Below are 21,335 nucleotides of genomic sequence, written 5' to 3'. Positions count from 1 at the left end.
GGGGTGCCACAGGGACTTCTGCCACTTGGCATCTGTACCTGGAATAACCCCCCCCCCCCCTCACTCCCACCCTTTAAGCATGTCCACTTGCTCTGATCCCCACCTGGTTAGCCAACTCACTCTCTGGCAATTTCTCATGCTTTAGTCACCCCCCAAACCCATCCCACACACCACTGCGCCGTTCCCCTCTTAGCTCTGACCCCAGACACACCACAGCACCAGCACAGAGGAATTTGAAAACCATGCCACAGAACGCTGTTGACACCACAGCATGCCCTGCAGTACATGGGCTAGGCATTTTATGGATACCAGCCCAGTATACGGCCTGTAGATGATCTCAGCTTCACACATTGAAATCGGGAAGTTTCAGATAACTTCTCCCACCTCTGGGGCATGCAAAGAGTCCAGACTTCACCCAACTTTGCTGACAAATGATAAATCTTCACCCTCCCCCCCTTAATGTGTTTATGTATGTATTGGTATTTACATAGTGCAAACCTAGCTGTTGAGCACAGATGTAGTGTTGTTGAAGATGGTAATTAATGTTTTGCTTCCTCGTCAGAAGCTGCAGAGCAGAGAGCCTTGGTGGCCACACCAGAGCTGCCCAGCGAATTGCCGCCGTTACTCCCCATTCTTGAGGACTTGTCTCCATACCGGCGTGTGGAAGAAGCCTTCCACTGTAAGCTGAAGGGTCCAGTTACCGTCGATAAAAAGACCCTGGTGGAGCTGCAGAACTTCCAGACGGTGAGTCAGAGGAGTTAGAGCATATGATGAAAGCATTATGGGGAAGGTAGGATAAGATGGGGCTCCTAAACTAAGGGAATCTGTACAGACTTCGAGACATGAGGGCATTTGAATGTTTGGAAACAGGCATCACATAAAAGTGCTATTCATGAGCAACAGGTGACTGGGATTTTAGTGCTTGAATTGTAGGTGGTACAGGGCCATCAGCTGAGAGGAAGAGGTATAAGGGAGTTCTGTCTAGTGAGGTAGAAGCTGGACTTTGAACTACAAGTGGTGCAGACAATCGCACTTGATAGGTAACATTTGAGTTGGGTGTTGTGCAGGGTCCTCAAATGAGGGACTAGTAATAGAATTTTAAGTGATGTTGTGCCTCTCAGAAGGGAGGAAGAGAGGTGCAAAGCCACTGATCTGGGGTAAGATGTTTGTTGTGGAAAGTAAAGTGGTCTAGGGCATTCTTTGAAGCAGGACTGGGATGAGAAGTGCAATTTGAAGTGCCTCTGTGGGAGGTTAAAGTTAACATATGAATGGAAACGAGAGTAGAGCCTCTCACTTGGGGAGGGGGCAGGCTTGAAATTAAGGATGCAATGGCAAGTGATTTAGACCTCTCTTCCAGGAGGTAGAATGGAATGGTAAGTGTTGTGGGCCTGTCAGCTGGAAAGGGGAATGTTCTAGCCGCACCGTTTGGGAGGAGTATTTATATAGCTAATATTCTGAGATTGGTTTACCGCCTTTGTACTTCTAGAATCAGTAAATCATTAAATAAATCAAAAGTATGCTTGCTTTGTCGAGGCAGCGGCTCAAGATGCAACAGGCCCAAATTACCTGCAATCATTTCTGGTGTCTGCTCTCGTCCCGTGGTACCCTGCTCTGTGGGAGCATCAATCCTGCTATTAATTTAATTGCCTTTAATGAGAGAGGTTTTTAAGTAGAAGATCATCGGGTTTCATTTCTGCCTGTTTCCATACGTCTGTAAACTTTTCATTGCTGTCGGGCATAATAACAACGTGGGGGATCTGATGCATAATGAAGATGTGCACCCTCTGAAGGTAGTCACTGGCTCCGTGCACAGAGAGCACATCAAAAACAGCAGCAAATCCCATAGAGAAACACATCGCAAATACCAGTTCAACGTCGGGATCTGCATGTTGCAACTGTCCCACCCTCCTTTTCTTGTGCTTTTCCACTGCTTAACTTCACCTGTTAGTCTCTGGCCCAGAGACATCCCTGTTGCCATCTGTAGGTGATTGTCAGTTTAGCTGTAGGCTCTCCCTGTCTGGTGGGAGCAACAAACGTAGCCTCCTGTTTAAGCTGAAGTGAGTAATTCACCTGACCTGGTTCGGGGAGGGATGATTGGGAGAGGGTATCAGCCTAATTGCTAGTGTTCTATTGGAGATGGGATACAGACTTTTTATGATATGATGGGAAGTGTGGACTGCCAGCTTCCGAGGATACAATCTATGCATTATATATGCATTATATATATAGCTGGACCTTCCACCTACCCCAAGTATGTAGTTAGATTGTGTAAACATAGAAATGGCATTAATACATTACTAGTCAAATACTGATGCTTTTATTATTGTAACTCCCCAGTACAAAGCCAATTCTGTGAATCTGATTCCCTGCCCTCCTGTAATCACTGCCAAGCATTGGAGCAGGACCCATGTCCTGCTCTCCTGCACTAAATAAGCATCACCAACCAGACTTCCTGGGCTGCATCCTGGAGATCTTTTGTGATGCTGAAGAGTGCTTCCTGGACACTGAAGCAGCTTTGTGTCCATTCTTCTCATAGGCTGGGATTAAGGTTGAAGAAATGTTGTCAAGCCTATTTACTGCATTGTGCTTTGCTATAATAATCTGTGGTAACATATAAACCGGGAAATGCAATGGTTAACTTTTAGTTTTCAGCACTCCTCACCATTCTGTTCACCATTTTAACTACTCTATGACACTAAACAGTAAATAAAGTCATTATTATTGTTAAAGACAACACCTCTTACTCGACGCTGACCATTATTTACCTTGCTGGTCCTGCATCTTCAATGAGACCTCAGAAACTTAGGCCCAGGTGTACTGTCCATCACACAAAATGAGCACTGCATACAAAATTACAGCACTGCATTGTGCAAGGGTCAGAAAATATTACATCACCTGGTTTAGTTTAGAGTCACTTGCTCACAACATCACTGGTGGTGCCAGTGCTAAATTTGGCAATGTAAAAGAATATAATTTTATCGAAATTTCGAACTACCACAAATGTTTAAGTGTATCAACCTTTCTGTTGAAATTCAAGAACATTAATTTAATTTGCAAACATATTCAATGTAAGTGAACCAGCAAATGCATTTCGCAGCAAATATGCAAATGCGACATGAAACAGTGAATAGTGCCCTTTAAAGAAGCAGTGCCAGGGGTGACAATTAGGTAAAGCTTAAGGCCTCATTCTCAGTTACGAAGTAATAACAGGTGCACAAATACCATCTGAACACGGATTCAGGATGCTTTTTGCGCCCTTCTAGGACTTTTGTGGTGCATAATGCAGAATAATGTGTGAAAGTTTTTTTCAGCTGATTTTTCACATGGAGTTACTGCTTCTGCATACTTTAGCAATTTCCTTGTGCAGTTTCTTACAGGAAGAGGCCAAAAGGAACTTACAAGTTCAAACATCGGTATTTGCACCAACTTTATAATAAAGAAAACGGGTGCAAAACCATCTAATCCTGGTTTTCCTCCATGGGCATTTCTCAGAGTGAAGCAATGATCCTTATTTCTAACATCACCCACTGCAATTTATGTAATCCTGTCCCATGACCTCCAGCCATGTCAGTGCTCTTACACTAGGGTGACTCCCAAGAGCCCCGGTACGGTTTCACTCTCTTCAAATTCAGGCAAAAGATTACAGTTGTAACTGGGTGAAGCAGAGGAGGGTAAAAGAGAGCCAGGAGTTCGAGCATTGAACTGTATGATCATTTCTGACAGTAGCTGGAGGGTGGGTGTGTGTGTGGAGGGATGAGAGGAGGTGCTTTTCTAGGTTTTCTTTACTCATCCACCTGTCATTCACCACATTCTCGCTCTCTTCTCTGTGATGTCACTTGCTCTTGCTGTCCGGGTTCAATCTGCAGAGTTAGCAGATAGTCACATGCATAAAGTGTGGTTTGTGTGCTAAAGGTGTCTCTCACTGCACTGTTTGCGGGCCATGAGCATGCACAGGATCTACCAAACCTTGTTGCACTCCCCTGATTTATTTTTAGTGTTTTGTTACCATTACGTGGATTTTAATAACTGATAGAGTAGACACAAATTTGCATATTGCTGTAATTATTGGCCTGCCTTAAAAAGTTCTTAATCCACCCAGGTGGTATCGGTCAAGTCTTGATGTATTTAATAATCATATGACACATGCTACGGGAGGCATCATGGCAGTCCCCCATGTGACCTAAGATAAACTTCGCCTTTGGTCTATAAGTGTGAATCCGGAGAAGTTGACCAAGGAAGTACTCCCCCTAAGTGTGCAAAGCCTTTGGCTTCTTCTTTCCCATCAACGTTAAGCAGTGCTTGAAATGGAACTATAGACATGTGAGTACTCACTGTTCCAGAGTATCTGCTTGCTAATGAGCAGTGGTGGTACTCAATCATTAAAAGTATTGCATCACAGTAGAGAAGTGCGAGCACTTTCTCAGTCAAATTAAAGAAGTGCAGGTTCTCAGTACAGAGCAGTACCTTCCAGTTTAAAGCACTTCGCTAAGCTTTCTTGCTCCTTATTTAATGTACCTTTGAGTGGCCTCTTTGAAGCTTCAGGAATGCCCAGATTACTTACTTACAATCTTCATTACTCCAGTTACTCCCTTTTTTATGTATCACCTCATCACAAGTATTTTATTCACAGTGCATGCCCTGGTACAAAAGTTACTCAAAATGACGTAATGCGGCATTTCGAGAAATGTCCTGAATTTCATGTAAATGCAAAATGTAGGCACTTCTCCAGCTCCGTGTGACCAGGTGTTACAGTCCTCCAAGCTCTTAAACAACCGCACACACAGCCAAAGGCACCCCGTTGTCAGCCTGACCCTTACACGTCACACGGTCTTTTCTCTACATGTCAGCTGAGGCTTTTTTCTTGCTTTTCTTAAGTGGTCCATCCACTGCACTGCCCTTTCTCCTGCGCAGCACTACTTGTGGAGAAGTGTAGCTCAATGGTTAGAGCGGCAGACCCTGATGCAGAGGTCTAGCCCGGGACCAGGGTTCAATTCCTTGCCTCGGCGGGTCTCGGGCTCAAAATTCCACGGACCTGATAATTCTCGCCTCGGTGCCTATTCCAATGATGGAGTCCCACTCTGCAATTCTGGGCAATAGCTTGCTTAATCTCCACAATGGCCCCCACAACGCTAAGGATGCCTGGCCTCCACCTTGGGGGTGCCCAGGAGTCGACACCTCACAGGGAAAGCCAGGATGAGTTCCACAGTGGTATTCGTACAAGTGCCTTGAGAACCTTGCGGGTGAGTAGTGCGCTATACAAGTATCAATTTACATTTACTTAAGGCTTTACTTGCTAAAAGGATGGTGGTCTAATTATACGAATACCTATTAGAATTTCAATGACCCGTGGTCATTTTTTCTGCTATTTTTGAGGTGCATCTTAGTTACATTCAGAACTTCTTTTTTTAGCTTAATTGTCTGCTCCCTTATTCTTTTGTTATTGCATTTACCCATTTACTTTGCACCAGGCCAAGATCGTCAGAAAGGGCCCTGTCCGTCGGCCTGAACAATAAACTACTCATGGCAGGAGGTTGAAGAGACACAGAGAAGAGAAGCAACTCTCTCCTTCTCAGAGTAACTACAGCTAAAAAATAAAATTTTAAAAATGAATCAGGCCTCTCCTGGCGTACGGACACCCAGAATCTAGAGTCACCTACGCGAGGGAGAAAGACCAAATCCAGGCCTGCTCCCTTTCCCTGAGGACTCAGCTCCTCGTGACTACCTAAACAAGGAGTGTCTCCTCTGTCCCTTGATCCTTACAGCATCACCTCTACGCTCCTCCCTGTTGTTGTTTATTTCATTATTCTGCAGCACAGTATTTATTTGCGAAGCTCTACGCTGCCAGCTGGCTAGTTGTGCGTGCACCAATATAATTAAAAACACAAACAAATATTTTGAGAGTCTGAGTGTGGTGCACATTGTGCGTGGTGAGTGAGTCCGTATCAGTGGAGAAGTGGAGTGTGCACTGATGTGGGTTGAAGTGTCTCACTTAACAATTGCCGCAGGCTGGCTGGCTGGCTGGCTGTCTGTCTGTCTGTCTGTCTGTCTGTCTGTCTGTCTAATCTGTCTACCTGTCTGTCCTGCTTGCCTGCCTCCCTATCAGTCTACCTATGCGTGGCCACCTGCGCCTGACTGGACACTTACCTGTCAGTATCCGTCTCTGCCTGTCCAGTCATACGGTAGTTGCTCTGTTTCATGCAGTCAGTATGTACGTCTGTCTTTATGTCTGTTTACCTTTGCATGCCCGTCTGTCTGTCCATCCACCAATGTTTGTCTGTCTCTGTCTACCTGTTTGTCTCAGCCCTCCTCTTCATAGAAACAAAAGGCTGCTTCTAATGCGCCCGATGCCTTCCATTCCCAAATTTCTGGAAGAATTCTTGTGGTAGGAGAAGGGGGGTGCGTGGTGGAGTGGTGTTTTGGCCATACTCGTGTTTTGGCTTCTCTTACCTATTACCTCTTAATTTCACCGCAAGCCAAAACCAGGCGGTCTTAGCCAAAACTAACAGTAAACAAAGTCGATCTGATGGAAGTACGGCTTCGGAATGTCTGCCTCCCCGTGTGATTGGCAGGCGCCCCACTGCGGCCCACTTACTGCAGCCGCTGGTTTGACACTCTGCTTGTTCTCGTGGCGGCACAGCACGCGCGCCTCGGGCGGCACAGCACGCGCGCTTCGCACAGCACGCGCGCCAGGGTAGCGCTCAAAGAGGGCGAGTCTCACATCTGCAATTGAGCCTCATTCTGGCCTGAAGCAAGGCTTCGTTAACTTTAATGGAGCGTCACAACAAGCAATCATAGCTTCACCACTATCAGGCCAACATTTGCTTTATAACTACTTATTCTCACATATACATACTCCCATGTCTTTGAGCCATTCATTGATGCATAGCCTTACATTGTTTGGGCTTTTGTGCCATTCATTGTTGGCACTCACTTGCTGCTGCCTTCAGCTGTTAAAATGAAGCAACAAAAGAATGCATGCAAAAGTCTCATCCACTGCCAGCCACATTGCAGTCCACCAATAGAACAGTCCAGTATGAACTGCCAGGTCATGTCCACTTGCCGAAGACAATCAGTCAGTCAGTCAATCAGTCAGGAGTTTCTAAAGTGCGCTATTCACCCGTGAGGGTCTCATTTCGCTGGGGGGGGGGGGGCAAAGCGGGGTGGGGGGGGGGCAAGGGGGGTGGGGGGAGGCTGGTCTGTTCAGCTGTAGAGCCAGGTTTTGAGTGTCTTCCTGAAGGTGTTCAGGGAGGGGCGTGTCTGATGTCAGCTGGGAGCTCGTTCCAGGATTTGGCTGCGATGTGGGAGAAGGATCTTCCGCCTGTTCTGGCTCTGTAGATGCGTGGGATCTCGGCCTGCGCGAGGTTGGAAGATCGGAGGGTTCTTTTAGGTGGATGGAAGTTGATTCTGTTGTTGAGGTATTTGGGTCAGGTGTTGTATAGGCATTCGTAGGCATGGGTGAAAACTTTGAAGGTGACTCTTTTCTCCACGGGGAGCCAATGGAACCTTCGTGGGTGTTGGCTGATGTGTTCGTGTCGGGGGATGCCGAGGACGAGTCTGGCGGCGGCGTTTTGTATCATCTGAAGTTTGCAGAGTAGGGTTTTGTTTATGCCGGCGTAGAGTGCGTTTGTATAGTTCAGTCTGCTGGTGATGAGTGCGTGAGAGACTGTCTTTCTTGACTCAGGGGATATCCATTTGAAGGTCTTGCAGAGGATGCGAAGAGTGTTGAAGCAGCTGGAGGTGACAGCGTTGACCTGTCGGTTCATGTTGAGGGATTTGAGTCGAGTACGATGCCCAGGTTTAAGGTGTGGTCCGAGGGGATTGGTGGGCTTCTGATGGCGGTCGGTCACCAGGTATCCCATGCTGAGGGGGTGGTTCCGAGGGCGAGGACTTCTGTCTTCTCAGCGTTGAGTTTTAGGCAGCTGTTGGTCATCCAGACTGCAACGTTCTGCGTTCCTTTCTGGAAGTTGAGTTTGGCTGTGGTGGGATTTTTGTGAGGGAAAGGATGAGCTGTGTGTCGACTGCGTAGGATACGATGTTGAGGCCGTGTTTTCGGACGATGGCTGCGAGGGGGGCCATGTAGAAGTTGAAAAGGGTTGGGCTCAGTGATGACCCTTGTGGGACTCCGCAGGTGATTATCGTTAGGGCGGAGAGGAAGGGAGGCAGTCTGAATCTTTGGCTTCTTGCAGCGAGGAATGATCGGATCCTATCCAGGGCGGTTCCTTGTATGCCGACGCTGTGTAGTCTGTTGACGAGTGTTGGGTGGCAGACAGAGTCGAAGGCTGTTGACAGATCCAGTAAAATGAGAGCTGCAAAGTGGCCTTGGTCCAGGAGAGTGCGGATGTTGTCTGTAGCCGCGAGTAGGGCGGTTTCGCTGCTGTGGTTGCTCTGGAATCCGTATTGGGACAGGTCAAGGATGGCGCTGTCTTCGATGAATAGTGTCAGTTCTCTGTTGACCGTTTTTTCTGTGACTTTGGCTGCGAAGGGGAGGAGAGAGATGTAGCGCCAGTTCTTGAGGTTGGTGGGGTCGGCTATGGGCTTCTTGAGCAGGGGCCTGACTTCGGCGCGTTTCCAGTCATCTAGAAAGGTGCCTGTTTCAAAGGTGGTGTTGATGGTGCGCTGGAGTTCGGGTGCAATGGCGGCTCTGTGGTAGATGTGAGGTGGGCAGGGGTCGTGTGGGCCCCTGAGTGGATGCCTTTCATGGTTGAGGAGGTGTCTTCGGTCGTGATCGGCCTCTAGTAGGTGATGGTGGGCTGGCTGGTGTGTCCGGGGGATGGTCGGCTGTGTCATCCGGAGGATGGCCAGCGAAGTTGTCATAGAGGTTTTTGATCTTGATGTGGAAGTAGGTGCCAAGCTTGTCACAGAGCTCTTGGGACAGGGTGATGTATGTGGCTTTGCTGCGGGGGTTGGTGAATTCCTGGATGACATTGAAGAGTTATTTGGCGTTGGTGGGGTTGGCGGGAATTTTGTTGTGAATGTAAGTCCTCTTGGTGGATCTGATACGGTTGTGGTAGTCATGGTGTCCTTGTAGGTGGTGTAGTTTTCGGGTGCTTTGGTGTTTGTCCAGTTCTTCTCCAGGCGTCTGCAGGTGCGTCTTGGAGATCTGTGGTGAACCAGGCGGCTTTCCTGGGCCGCAGTTTGTCGGGTTTACGTAGGGGGGCGAGTTCATCTGCGCAGTTGGAGATCCGGGCGTGGAGTGCTCTGGCTGCGGCGTTGGCGTCGGATGCGGCATTGGCGTCGGATGCCGAGGTATGGTTGGCTCGGGTGAGAGTGGTGTTGAGTTGCTCATCGGTGATCTTGCTCCAGTTCCTTGAGCAAGCAACTTCACGCTGGCTTCAGCCTTGTTGGTAATCAGTAGTGAGATGCAGCTTGGGTCCTACAGCACAGTGACCACGGGATCCACGCCACGACAGACCCATCACACTGACGAAAGCACATTAAGACAAGAAAAGGTGACTAGTGGAATCACATGGCAAAGTCTCAGCAAATGGCAATCGCTCATGCCTTGTTCCAATCCAAGCTGTGGAATCTCAGCCTGTAAACCATGGAAACCGGTTTTAGGGTCAACAGCATTGACATGATGAGAGTGTTGGTGGGTACCGTTCGGCAGAAAAGAGATGTTTTCTTGCGGGGAAACAGGCTCGAGTCTCGGCGTCGGCTCACCATCCTCTGGTTCTTGGCAAATCACTTAATCCCCCTTAAGGCCTAAAAACATGCAATATGTGGGTGCATAGGAGGCTAACAGATGCAACCTGATCAGCATTGAGAGGAGGCACAATATGAGAGTCGCACAAAGAAGGCAGAATGAAAAGGACATAGGTGGAAACAGGTACAAGTTGGCAAAATAAAATGGACAAAGAAAGAACATGATCAAAATAGAAGTGGCAATGTGTACAGTGTGGTCTGAATGGCATGGGAAACACAAAGTGTGGTTACAAAGAAAATGACAGATGGCCTCATTCCGATATACGTAAACAAGGGAAAACTGGTTATTATTAATGAATTAATATTATTATTTTATTTAATTAACTAATGTTCATTTTGATGAGTCGAGCAGTTGTATGATTGTTGTTCACTGCTCTGTTTCTTAATTCTCATTTTTTGTTTTGTTGTTAGGTGGAATTCAGCCATGTTGATACAGGCATAATGGTTACTTCTTTTGTGAGCCATGTAGTTACTGAGATATAGTTGTTCAGCTCTCCTCTATGTTCTCTATGGGAAGACGTACAATGTCGGTTTGATGCTATAGGGTGGCTATACTGCTATATATATATATATATATATATATATATATATATATATATATATATATATATATATATATATATAATTAGAGTTGTTCTTTATTTGTTCATAATATCAAGTACAAACATATATCATATATGTTGTGTATACATTTATGTGTGTGTGTCGGTGTGTGTGTGTGTGTGTGTGTGTATATATACATATATGCAGTGCTTGAAATGGTAAAATAGGAGTGCAGGTACTCTGTACCAGAATACCTGCTTGTTTCTGATTGTTTCTGAGAAGTGCCGGGACTCTCCAATTAAAAGTATTACATTTTGCTTGAGAAGTGCCAGTACTCTCCCTAGCAAAATAAACAAGCATTTACAATGCAATGGTTTCGCCTTTGTTAAAGTTTGAGCTTTTGGTATTGCTTTTGACAAATGGTTTTTTCTATCTTCTGTGAATTATGTGTAAAACGTTGATGTGTTTTACTTTACACAGAAATATGGATTGCATTTATAATGCAATTATTTGCAGATGCACAGTGAATTATAATACAAGTTATTTCATAAAGCATGTTTGTTTAGAGCTTTAATATATATTATAGCACAGTAATATAGATTTATGTACTTTGTATATAATAATGAAAAGACAAGAAAAAAAAGTTTAACATGTTTTATTAAAGTAAATATTAGAAGCTCCCGACATCGCCATCGCCATCCCGGAGGGCTACAAGATCGTCCGGAGGGACCGAAACGCCAACCAGATGGGAGGAGGCAATGCCATCATCCACAGGAGCACCATCCGTCTCACGACCAGCACCGACAACACCCTGACCAGCGCCGAACACCTGCATTTCCAGATCCACACCAACCCGAACACCACCCTCAGAGGCACCCTGATCTACCGACCCCCTGGACCACGCACGCAATTCAGCGAGGACATCGCCGACTTCGTCAGCCCGCATGCCCTCCCCTCCGCTGACTACATCCTCCTGGGAGACCTCAACTTCCATCTAGAGAACAACAACGACCGCAACACCAGCACCCTGCTCGACAACCTCGCCAACCTGGGACTCAAGCAACTGGTGTCCACCCCCACCCACCTCGCCGGACACACACTCGACGCAGTCTTCTCCTCCAGCACAGACATCGACTTCAGCCACGCCACAGAGCTTCAATGGACGGACCACAGCTGCGTCCACTTCACCTTCAAGAGAACGACGACCCACCAACACCAGCAACAGGCCGCCCGCAGAAGCTGGAACAAGATCACAGCAGACCAGCTCGCCACCGCCCTGAGCCAGCACCCTCCTGCCAGCTCAGCGAACCCCAGCCAGGCCGCCGACAACCTCACGAAGTGGATCAGCAACTGCGCGGACGAACTCGCCCCACTGAAGACCCCGCCTTGCAGACCCGGCAGCAAGAAGGCCCCATGGTTCACCGACGAACTCAAGAGCTCCAAGAAGAACTGCCGAGCCCTCGAGAAAGTCTGGAGAAGGGAACCAACACCGGACAACAGGACCTCCCTCAAACTTGCCACCCGGAAACACCACCAGCTGATCCGCGCCGCCAAGAAAACAGCATTCAAGGACCGGTTGGACAACAACGCACACAACTGCAAGGAACTCTTCAACATCGTGAAAGAGCTTTCCAACCCCAGCGCAGGAAACAACGACATCACCCCATCGCAAGACCTCTGCAACTCCCTCGCTTCATACTTCCACAACAAGATCGCGGACATACACAACAGCTTCAACAACCAACCAACGCACACCATGACCGAGCAACCACCCCCCACCACCACCCTCCACGCCTGGACCCCGATCAGCACCGAAGACACCATCCGCACGATGAACTCCATCCACTCCGGATCACCGACCGACCCCTGCCCTCACCACGTCTTCAACAAAGCCGACGCTGTCATCGCACCCCACCTGCGGGACATCATCATCACATCCTTCGACACCACCATCTTCCCTGAGAGCTGGAAACACGCCGAACTCAGCGCTCTACTCAAGAAACCAACAGCGGACCCCACCGACCTCAAGAATTACCGCCCCATCTCGCTCCTCCCGTTTCCAGCCAAAGTCATCGAGAAGACCGTCAACAAGCAGATGGCCGCCTTCCTCGAGACGAACGGATCCCTCGACCCATCACAGTCCGGCTTCCGAGCCAATCACAGCACCGAGACCGCCCTCATCGCCGCCACCGATGACATCCGAGCCCTGATGGACAATGGAGAAACAGCGGCCCTCATCCTCCTTGACCTCTCCGCGGCATTCGACACGGTCTGCCACCGCACCCTAGTACGGCGCCTCAGCAACATCGGAATCCAGGACAAGGCGCTGGAATGGATCATCTCCTTCCTCGACGGAAGAACGCAGAGAGTCCGCCTACCACCGTACAAGTCAGAGGCCTCCGAAGTCATCTGCGGCGTCCCCCAAGGATCATCTCTGAGCCCCACCCTCTTCAACGTCTACATGAGCCCCCTCGCGGCCATCGTACGCAAACACAACCTCAGCATAATCTCCTACGCCGACGACACCCAGCTGATCCTCTCCCTGACCAACGACCCCGCCGCCGCCAGAGCCAACCTGCACGAAGGGATGAAAGAGGTAGCCGAGTGGATGACGACCAGCCGCCTGAAACTGAACTCGGACAAGACGGAGGTCCTCATCCTGGGCTCCTCACCCTCCGCCTGGGACGACTCCTGGTGGCCTCCCGCCCTGGGCACCGCACCCAAACCGACAGACCATGCACGCAACCTGGGCTTCATCCTGGACTCCTCCCTCTCCATGACCAGGCAAGTCAACGCCGTCTCCTCGTCGTGCTTCAACATCCTACGCATGCTACGGAAGATCTTCTGGTGGATCCCCACCGAGACCAGGAAGACCGTCACCCAGGCCCTCGTCACCAGCCGACTGGACTACGGCAACGCCCTCTACGCCGGTACCACCGCCAAGCTCCAGAAGAGACTCCAGCGGATCCAGAACGCCTCAGCCAGACTCATCCTCGACATCCCACGAACCAGCCACATCTCCGGACATCTGAGAGACCTTCACTGGCTCCCCGTCAACAAAAGAATCACCTTCCGCCTCCTCACCCACGCACACAAAGCCCTACACGACCAAGGCCCGAGCTACCTCAACAGCCGAGTCAACTTCTACGCTCCCAAACGCCACCTCCGATCAGCCAACCACGCCCTCGCCGCCGTCCCCCGCATCCGAAGAGCGACTACGGGAGGAAGGTCCTTCTCCTACCTGGCCGCCAAGACCTGGAACTCCCTCCCTCCCGACCTGCGCCTGACCCAAGACCACCTCTCCTTCAGGAAGAAGCTGAAGACCTGGCTGTTCGAGCAGTAGCGGCACCCCCCCCCCCCCCAGCGCCTTGAGACCCTACGGGTATGTAGCGCGCTTTATAAGTGTCACTGATTGATTGATTGAAGGTGGTGGAGAGCAAGAGAGAGGGGCAAAAGAGAGGAAGAGCAGGAAGGATGGGAGGGCAGGAGAGAGGCCAAGAAGTGTAAAGGGTGATAGAGTGCCAAAGAGAGAGGGTGCAAGAAGGAGATTGAATGCAAAAGTAAGACAGCAGAACATAATGGGAGGGAGGGAAAAGGAGGGAGTGGGAGGGAGGGAGGTAGGGCAAGGAAGAGAGAGGGCAGAAGGGAAAGGGAGGGCATGTAGGAGGGCAGAAGTAAGAAGGAAGGAAGAGAGGTCAAAAGGAAGAGAGGGCAGGAGAGAGAAGGAGGGCAGGAAGGAAAAGAGGCAGAAGGGAGAGGGAGGGCAAGAAGGAGTGGGAAGGCAGGAGAGAAGGTAGGAGTGTGTGAGAGAGGTCAGAAAGGATAGGGCGGCAGGTAGGAGAGAGAGGGCAGAATGGAGAAGGAGGGCTAGAGGAGGAGAGGACAGGAAGGAGAGAGAACAAGAGAGAGATGGAGGACAAGAAGGTGAAAGAGAGCAGAAGAGAGAGTTGGAAAGGGAGGGCAGAAGGGAGTAAGAAGGCAGAAAAGAGAGGGATGGCAGAAGAGAGAGAGAGCAAGAAGGAGGGCAGAGTGAATAGAGAGAGAGAAGGCAGAAGGGATAGGGAGGATAGGAAAAAAGGAGAGCAGGAAGGAGGGCAAGAACAAGAGTGTGAAAAGGAAAGATAAAGAGTGCAGGATAGAGAGTGAGGAGAAAATGGGGAGGTAGATGGAGAGTGAAGGCAAGAGTGTGAGAGATGTAGAGGGAGGGCAAAAGGAAGAGAGATTGAAAGGGAGGGCAAAAGTGAGAGAGATATGTATGTTGCGTCTGGTGGCCTAGTACATGAAGGCATCTGCTGCAGGGATCTGTGAACAAAGTCTTTGTTACATGTTTTCGTTTACCTTTAGGCTTGTCATCTCTCCTTTTGAATGCGACCTCACTAGTGCAGACCTCACTCACAAACAATACTTTAAGTTAGCATCACGAGTGAAAGTTTGTGTGTAACTATGCAGTAAAGAATGCATAGTACAGACAGCAAGTAATACAAAGAAGAATGCATAAAGTAAATTAGACAAGCATTTGTTATTATGAACGTACCGTATTCACTGAACGAACTTTTAAGATGTGTAGGCGATGGTGCAGCTGTACCAAATGGTTAGAGGTTTTTTTGCTCCTGTGTAAATAAATGATAGTGTTAGGAAAAGATAACAAGCGCAAGCAAAAGAAGCAATACATTTCTTATGAATACTGCGGAAATGCAACCTTAGCTAAGGCTTTGAACATTAGGATAACGTGCCAAAAATGTGGAATATTTTAATTAGTTTATTAAGTAAATTGAGTTTAGTTGTGAGCAGCGTATAAATTTGTATTGTAGCGCATGCAACTAATACTTTCTATGACTTCGGGGAGGGGGCAAGAGCCACTTCCTGTTCTACTCTTATATTTTACAAGATGTCACTGTGCTAATTCCCTGCGTCACGTTACTTAGTATGTGTGTGTAAAGATATTGAAAAGTGCACATGCACGTAAATAGTGAAGGTAAAACACGCAATGTTACAACAAATGTCTGTAACTAAATTTTGCACGCAATATATCTAATTTAGTGGTGACGTGCGTGGAATGTTTAAGACTCTAAAAAGCTTACATGCAATAAATTTCAGCATAGAACTCTGCACGTAAGTAGCGCTGCTATAAATAAATAATCCTCAGTGAAGTCTACGCTTAAAAACAACATATTAACACAATGGTGTGTAAATTAAACATGAGCAAAGAGAAGGTAAACCAAAAGTCAAGATAAATGCATAGAAGTCTGTGGACGTAAGAAGCGTTGCTAAAAAAAAATAATTCACACTGAAGTTTGCGCTCAGAAACAACATATTAACACAATGTCCTGTAAAGCAAACTTGAGCAAAGAGAAGGTAAACCAAAAGTTGAGATAAATGCATAAAACTCTGTGCACATAAGTAGCGCACAGAGTTTACTTGTGAGCAGCGTCTAAGTTTGTATTATATCACATGCAACTAATAGTTACAGCTTACCGGAGAAGCGTGCCCCACCCTGCCGTATTCAAATGATGTACACAGGACGTAACTTCATCAATAGCACTTTCGTCAAAACAACCAATTTTAAATATCGATCCAAACCAAGATAACTCCCCTCCCCCCCTACAAAAATATAAGTTATTAACACTAAGCTATTTAAATCCTAAACAACAACTAAAAATAAGCTAAGAAAGAAAATTAGACCCAAAAAAACTTACCTATATGTACAGTGCATCTTCGTTTCTGCAGGAAATACCAGCTCACAGGAGACGGGCAAACCTAGAAATAAAACATAAAATAGATATTAGCAGCGAAAACGTCCAAAGAGCTAAACATACAAAGTTAAAACACAACGTGCAAAGCGGAAAAAATAACACTTACCTAGATATAAAGTGCATCTTCGTTTCAGCATGAAATACCAGCTCCTAAAAAAATTAGCAAACCTACAAAAGAAACAGAAAAGAGACATTAGGTGCCAAAAGGAGAAAATAGCTTACCCGGACAACGGAGCTCCCAAGTCACGAGCCAAACTGCATAACAGCTCACACGACACGGCCAAACCTACAAAGGAAACAGAAAAAAGACATTAAGAGCGAAAACGTCAAAATACGTAAACATACAAAGGGAAAACACATTTATAAATATAATGCTCCTTACCTGATCGCTTCGTGGGAACTTAAATCTTGCAGCCAACTCCAGCAACAGACACTTCTAAAAAGAACAAAACAGGCCGACACGAAAAAAAAAATTAACACACACCCACCGCCGCGATGACGATCAGAAAAGGGTGGAGAGGGAAGAAATCGCGAGAACGCCCACGAATCTGGTCCGGCCATGACGGACAGATCTCTGTTCCAATGGCTAGCCTCCATTTATGGAGCTAGCCAATGGAGCAGAGGGCGGATTCCTAAGCCACGTAGTATTCTCATTAGGTTTTCGCCTGCACGAAAAGCTGCGCAGTGCGCAGCTTTCACTTAGGCGAAACCTAAAAAGTGCAGGTACTCAGTACCGGACAGTACCGGCCCACTTAAGCACTGTATATATTTATACACAACATATATGTTTGTAATTGATATTATGAACAAATAAGAACAACTCTAAAAAAAACAAAGAAGGGCAACATATACAGGATGGAAGGGTAGAGGGGACATAGAATGCCATATAGTTATAATGGGGGCAACAGCAGGCATAGGATGGGGTGGGGGTAGACGGAATAGCATAGATGAGATGGCAGAAGTAATGGCTATAGTGCGAGCACAAAAGAAGGGTCACCAGATAATTAATAGGAAGGGGCACCAGAACAAATGTTGAAACGAGTACAGGATGGATTGGGCATCAGATACAGTGTGGGCAGGAGGAAAGGAGCAACAGACACAGCAGGGGCCAAATTGTGGTACCTAAAGTAAATTGATGTTCTAATTGGTTAGAAGCTCATTGATGACATAAAATAGAAAACAAACTTTCTGAACATTTCCAAGTGCATTAAGGTTTACACAGTTAACTGTAGTGTTCACACTCAGTTAAGGTTGTTTGCCATTAGAAATTAACATGGTCATCACTGGACATCACAGGAACCCTTACAAGATATTGCATTGGTGTAACACTTTGTCATTATTGTCCGCAGCCTATCGCTAAAGGAGCCTTCCTCAGGGGTTCCGGCATGAACTTGGGAGCGGGTCGTTTCACTGCACCAATATCAGGAATCTACCAGTTCTCGGCCAACGTCCACATCGGTGAGTGTTGCCAAGCAAACTTTGTGGTTGTGCAACTCAAATGCCTTGCAGTACTTAACTTACTCAACATAGTGCAAGCCGGACCTCATATCCTTTAGGATAGGGATGTTTGGGCATAAAAGGGCTGTCAAGTAGGTAAACCTCACATGGGAGATCCTGGAGAGACACAACTAGCCTCCGCAGAGGAGACAATGCCCTGTAGATGGAGGAAATATCTCTTTTCAGGATACAAGCACAAACTGAAAAGTAAAAGTTGAGTAAAGGACTGGAGAAGGGAAATGAGGACACAAGGAAAGGATTAATATCACTAACAAAGGAAGAAAAGGAGGGAGGAAGGGAAACAAGAGAAAGTTAAGCGCTAAACATACAAAGGAGGAAACAAATAGATAGGAGGAGGAAGTAAAGGGAAAAAAAGAAATACATAATTAAGGAATGAAGTAAAGAAATAGAGAGCTAGATTCATGATTGACGGGAAAGAAGCAAAGAAAAGGCACATGGAAATAAGGAAGAAAAAAGGCAGAGAGTGAAGAATTAAAGGCAGGTGAAATGTAGAACAGTGAGGAATGTGTGCTATTGTTAATGTTTTGTCCCTAAGCAAATCGTTCCTTGCACTAAATTTGTGGAATTGTCTGGTCTCTTCCTGCAATTCACCCTATTTATGCCTGTGTGCTCATTACCTTTACTTAATCTTTTCCTCCAGTCACCCTAACTCTGCATTAAGCCTTTATTCACCATCCGCGCTGTTCCCCTTATTGCCTTTTTCTGTCTCAGTGACCCTACTGTGACCAGATGCCTTGTTATTGTATATCCTTTGTGTGCCGCCTAAATAATGGAAAATATTTTCCCCACAGATCACAGTGAGATGAAGACGAAGGGGCAGCTGCGAGCTCGAGATAATGTGCGGGTTCTGATCTGCATTGAGTCCCTGTGCCACCGCTACACGTGAGTGACCTGCCTTGACCACTATGCATCCAATGCCATTCTTGCTTTTCCAAGGAGCTCACAATTTTCTAGGGGCTTAGGAGAGAGCAGAAGTTGTGATACATAAGCATTATTTGGACCAGTGACCAAAAGGATGGGCAAGTATGTACATTAAAGGAGCAGTATCCAAGAAGTAGAAACACTTATAGTTTAAAAAACATATAGAACCGATTAGGGTCCCAGTGCGCCACCATATCACCATAAACCAGCGTGCCAATGGCATGTATTAATACCTCAAAGTGCCATTGGACAATGACTTTTAACACAAAAGATTAACAGATGTATTTTAAGCTAATGAAGGGCGTAAAACACCTCTTGCAGTCATCTTTGTGCATCCAGCATGACACAGAATAAGATAGCTAGTGGGTTTATGCACGTGCTGCACAGGACTGTATGGAATCTGGTTTGATTTATCATATCAAAGCTTAGCAAGTTATTGTTCCTGATGCAGAGCACTGTGTATGTTACCTACAAGTCATAGGTTCACATGCTTGTAAGCCAGCTCACTGGTTATCTGTGGAACAGGGGCTTGGAACCTGCAATGCGTCAGACTGAATCCCAGCAGGTTTCAACTCAATCAATCATTATTTTTGGGTTAATCAAGTGAGTGCCATTGGGTTCGGTAGTAACTAAAGCAAACTGTTAAGTGCCCAAAAAGAGTTACTTTGTATTGTGAAAAGTGTATGCCCATTGTTAGTGTATGTGGACTATATAAATGCCCATTATTGGTGTATTTTCTTGTTTAGATGTGCATACCATACGTACCTAGAAAACACACATACACCTCCCTGCCTTACATAAATGTAAATCTTGAGAAAGGTCACATTTTTTTCATGTCTTAGGTTATCTCCTGATTAACTTTTAGTCAGTGTATATTTGCTTTTTATGATTGGCTGCTATGTTTGGTGTCCAAATGTGATGTCTTTGACCTATGACATCTGCTGTCACTTAGGACAGAACTTGTACAGGAGTACAAAGGATAAAGGCGTCTCCAGTCCTCAGCAGAGGCCAGTCTTCCGTACACTGAAAGGGACGTGCCCCACAGTGTCAGGGACGGCACAAGCTGAAGAAATAGCTGAATGCAGTGCATCTGTTTTTACAACCTGCTGATTCGCTTCCCTTTGACTGCACTAATGAAAGTTAAAGCAGCACAAACGCCTGTATCTGCAGCCTGACTTCCCACAGTCAGTGCACAGCCTGGAGGCGAGAAAATGGGATCTCTCCTATCCCCGGGGCAGCAGACTACAGAAAAAGCGAAGGAGGTAGAGTGGGGCTTTCAGATTTCCTAATGGCCCTCATGACCTGGCTGTTCGAATAAGCCTCTGGGACCTGCAAGCACCTTGATACCCTATCGGGTGATTAGCTGCGCTTTATAAATCCTGAAGGATTGATTGATTGGGATTGGCACTGGACACAGCAAGCATGCCCAGGAAGGGGCAGCGAAGACGTAGACAGTTATCAAGGAGTGAGGTGGCAAGACTTGGGGAGGGGATAGGGGGCAGATCTATGGCAAGCTCTCTCCATAACTATAATGTGCAGATGCCCAAAGTTTATACGCGTCATGTGTCAACCAGTGGTCTAGCTCCATTGTTTTAAGTTGATCACCGCATCTCCACTTCATGGAATAGAGACTTTACTGTTCATGCGTTGCAACGGGGGGCACATCTTTGGTGATATAAGTAGAAACGTGATGAGTGCACCAAATACTTTCTGCCGAATAGTCAATTTCTTGAAAAATACACTCCAATAGTTTCTGCCTAGTGTTACCAAAGAGCCACTATACCAAACCGTAATCACACAAACATTACGGCCTGTGCAAACTGGACAGAAATGGACATAGATTTTATCTGCCACCGTCTAATATGAACCTCTATCCCTCCACCTCCCTCTCAAGGCTCAGACAGCCTTCAGGAAAAACTAACCACACAGAAATGGCCTCATTCCTTGTTCCCAAGTGAAGTAACAACACAGTTTTTCGAGGTCCTGAACTCTGGATAGACACATTATTCCCACTCGTGCTCAGTGGAGCAAAGGTGTTCATATCCTGACACGTCATATATAACACTCTCCATCTCTTAGGTAATTTCACAGAATAACAGGCGAATCCAACACACAAGATCTAATATCCCTCTGTTTTCCTGTTTGTATCAAAACGTGTATTTCCATCCCATACACGAAAAAAGCAATGGAAAATGTTTTCAACTAAATACATTTTTTTTCCTCGTTTCCTGTTTTTACCAAACTTACATGTAACCTTAGTGCACAGTAAAATGTAATGAGATGGCTCTCTTAAATAACTGAAGGATCCGTTGTCGTTGTGCTATAACTGCAAGCAGAGTTGTCCTATGCAATCGTGAAAGGTAGCAACCTGAAATATGGGTTACACACATAGAGGTATCATCTTTGCTAAATCGCAGGTCAGTTAATTTAGTTTAGTTTTTTCTTGGGTTACATGGGATTACTCTTGACTTTTACTGTCTGGTGCATTGTTTATTGTATTTCTTTACTGAGTTAGTACCTACTTAACTTGACTTGCCTAACACTTTTGATGGAACCCTTGCCATCTGCCTACTAGCAAACATAGAGCAACCGCTCTTAAGAACTTCACTCTGGAGCATTTTCTCTATTCACTATCAATCAATCAATCAAGCATTTGTAGAGCGCACAACTTGCCCGTGTGGGTCTTAAGGCGCTAAAGGGGATGGGGGAAGCTGCTACTGTTCGAAAAGTCAGGTCTTGAGAAGTCCCCTGAAGGTCAGCAGGTCCTGGGTCTGTCGCAGGTGGATGGGAATGGTGGTCCAAGTTTAGGCGGCGAGGTGGGAGAAGGATTTGCCGCCGGTGGACGTTCGGTGGATGCGTGGAACGGTGGCGAGGGCGAGGTCAGCAGAGCAAAGCTGT

At 46.7% G+C, this 21,335-nt stretch overlaps 1 protein-coding gene across 2 annotated transcripts in view; it reads left to right on the top strand.

Annotated features, from left to right (window-relative positions):
• C1QTNF12 (C1q and TNF related 12) overlaps positions 1–21,335 on the top strand; it is a 197,401-nt gene that overhangs the window by 134,815 nt on the left and 41,251 nt on the right. The window contains exons 4-6 of one of the 2 annotated variants that reach the window (XM_078642378.1): positions 563–744; positions 17,348–17,456; positions 18,308–18,398. In XM_078642378.1, coding sequence (XP_078498504.1) covers positions 563–744; positions 17,348–17,456; positions 18,308–18,398 — 382 coding nt within the window. The remainder of the gene's footprint in view (positions 1–562; positions 745–17,347; positions 17,457–18,307; positions 18,399–21,335) is intronic. The other variant, XM_078642379.1, reaches the window with a different exon arrangement.

The sequence above is a fragment of the Lissotriton helveticus genome, chromosome 5_1, assembly GCF_964261635.1.
Source record: "Lissotriton helveticus chromosome 5_1, aLisHel1.1, whole genome shotgun sequence".
Taxonomy (NCBI): Eukaryota; Metazoa; Chordata; class Amphibia; order Caudata; family Salamandridae; genus Lissotriton; species Lissotriton helveticus.
This window is presented reverse-complemented; position numbering and strand designations above follow the sequence as displayed.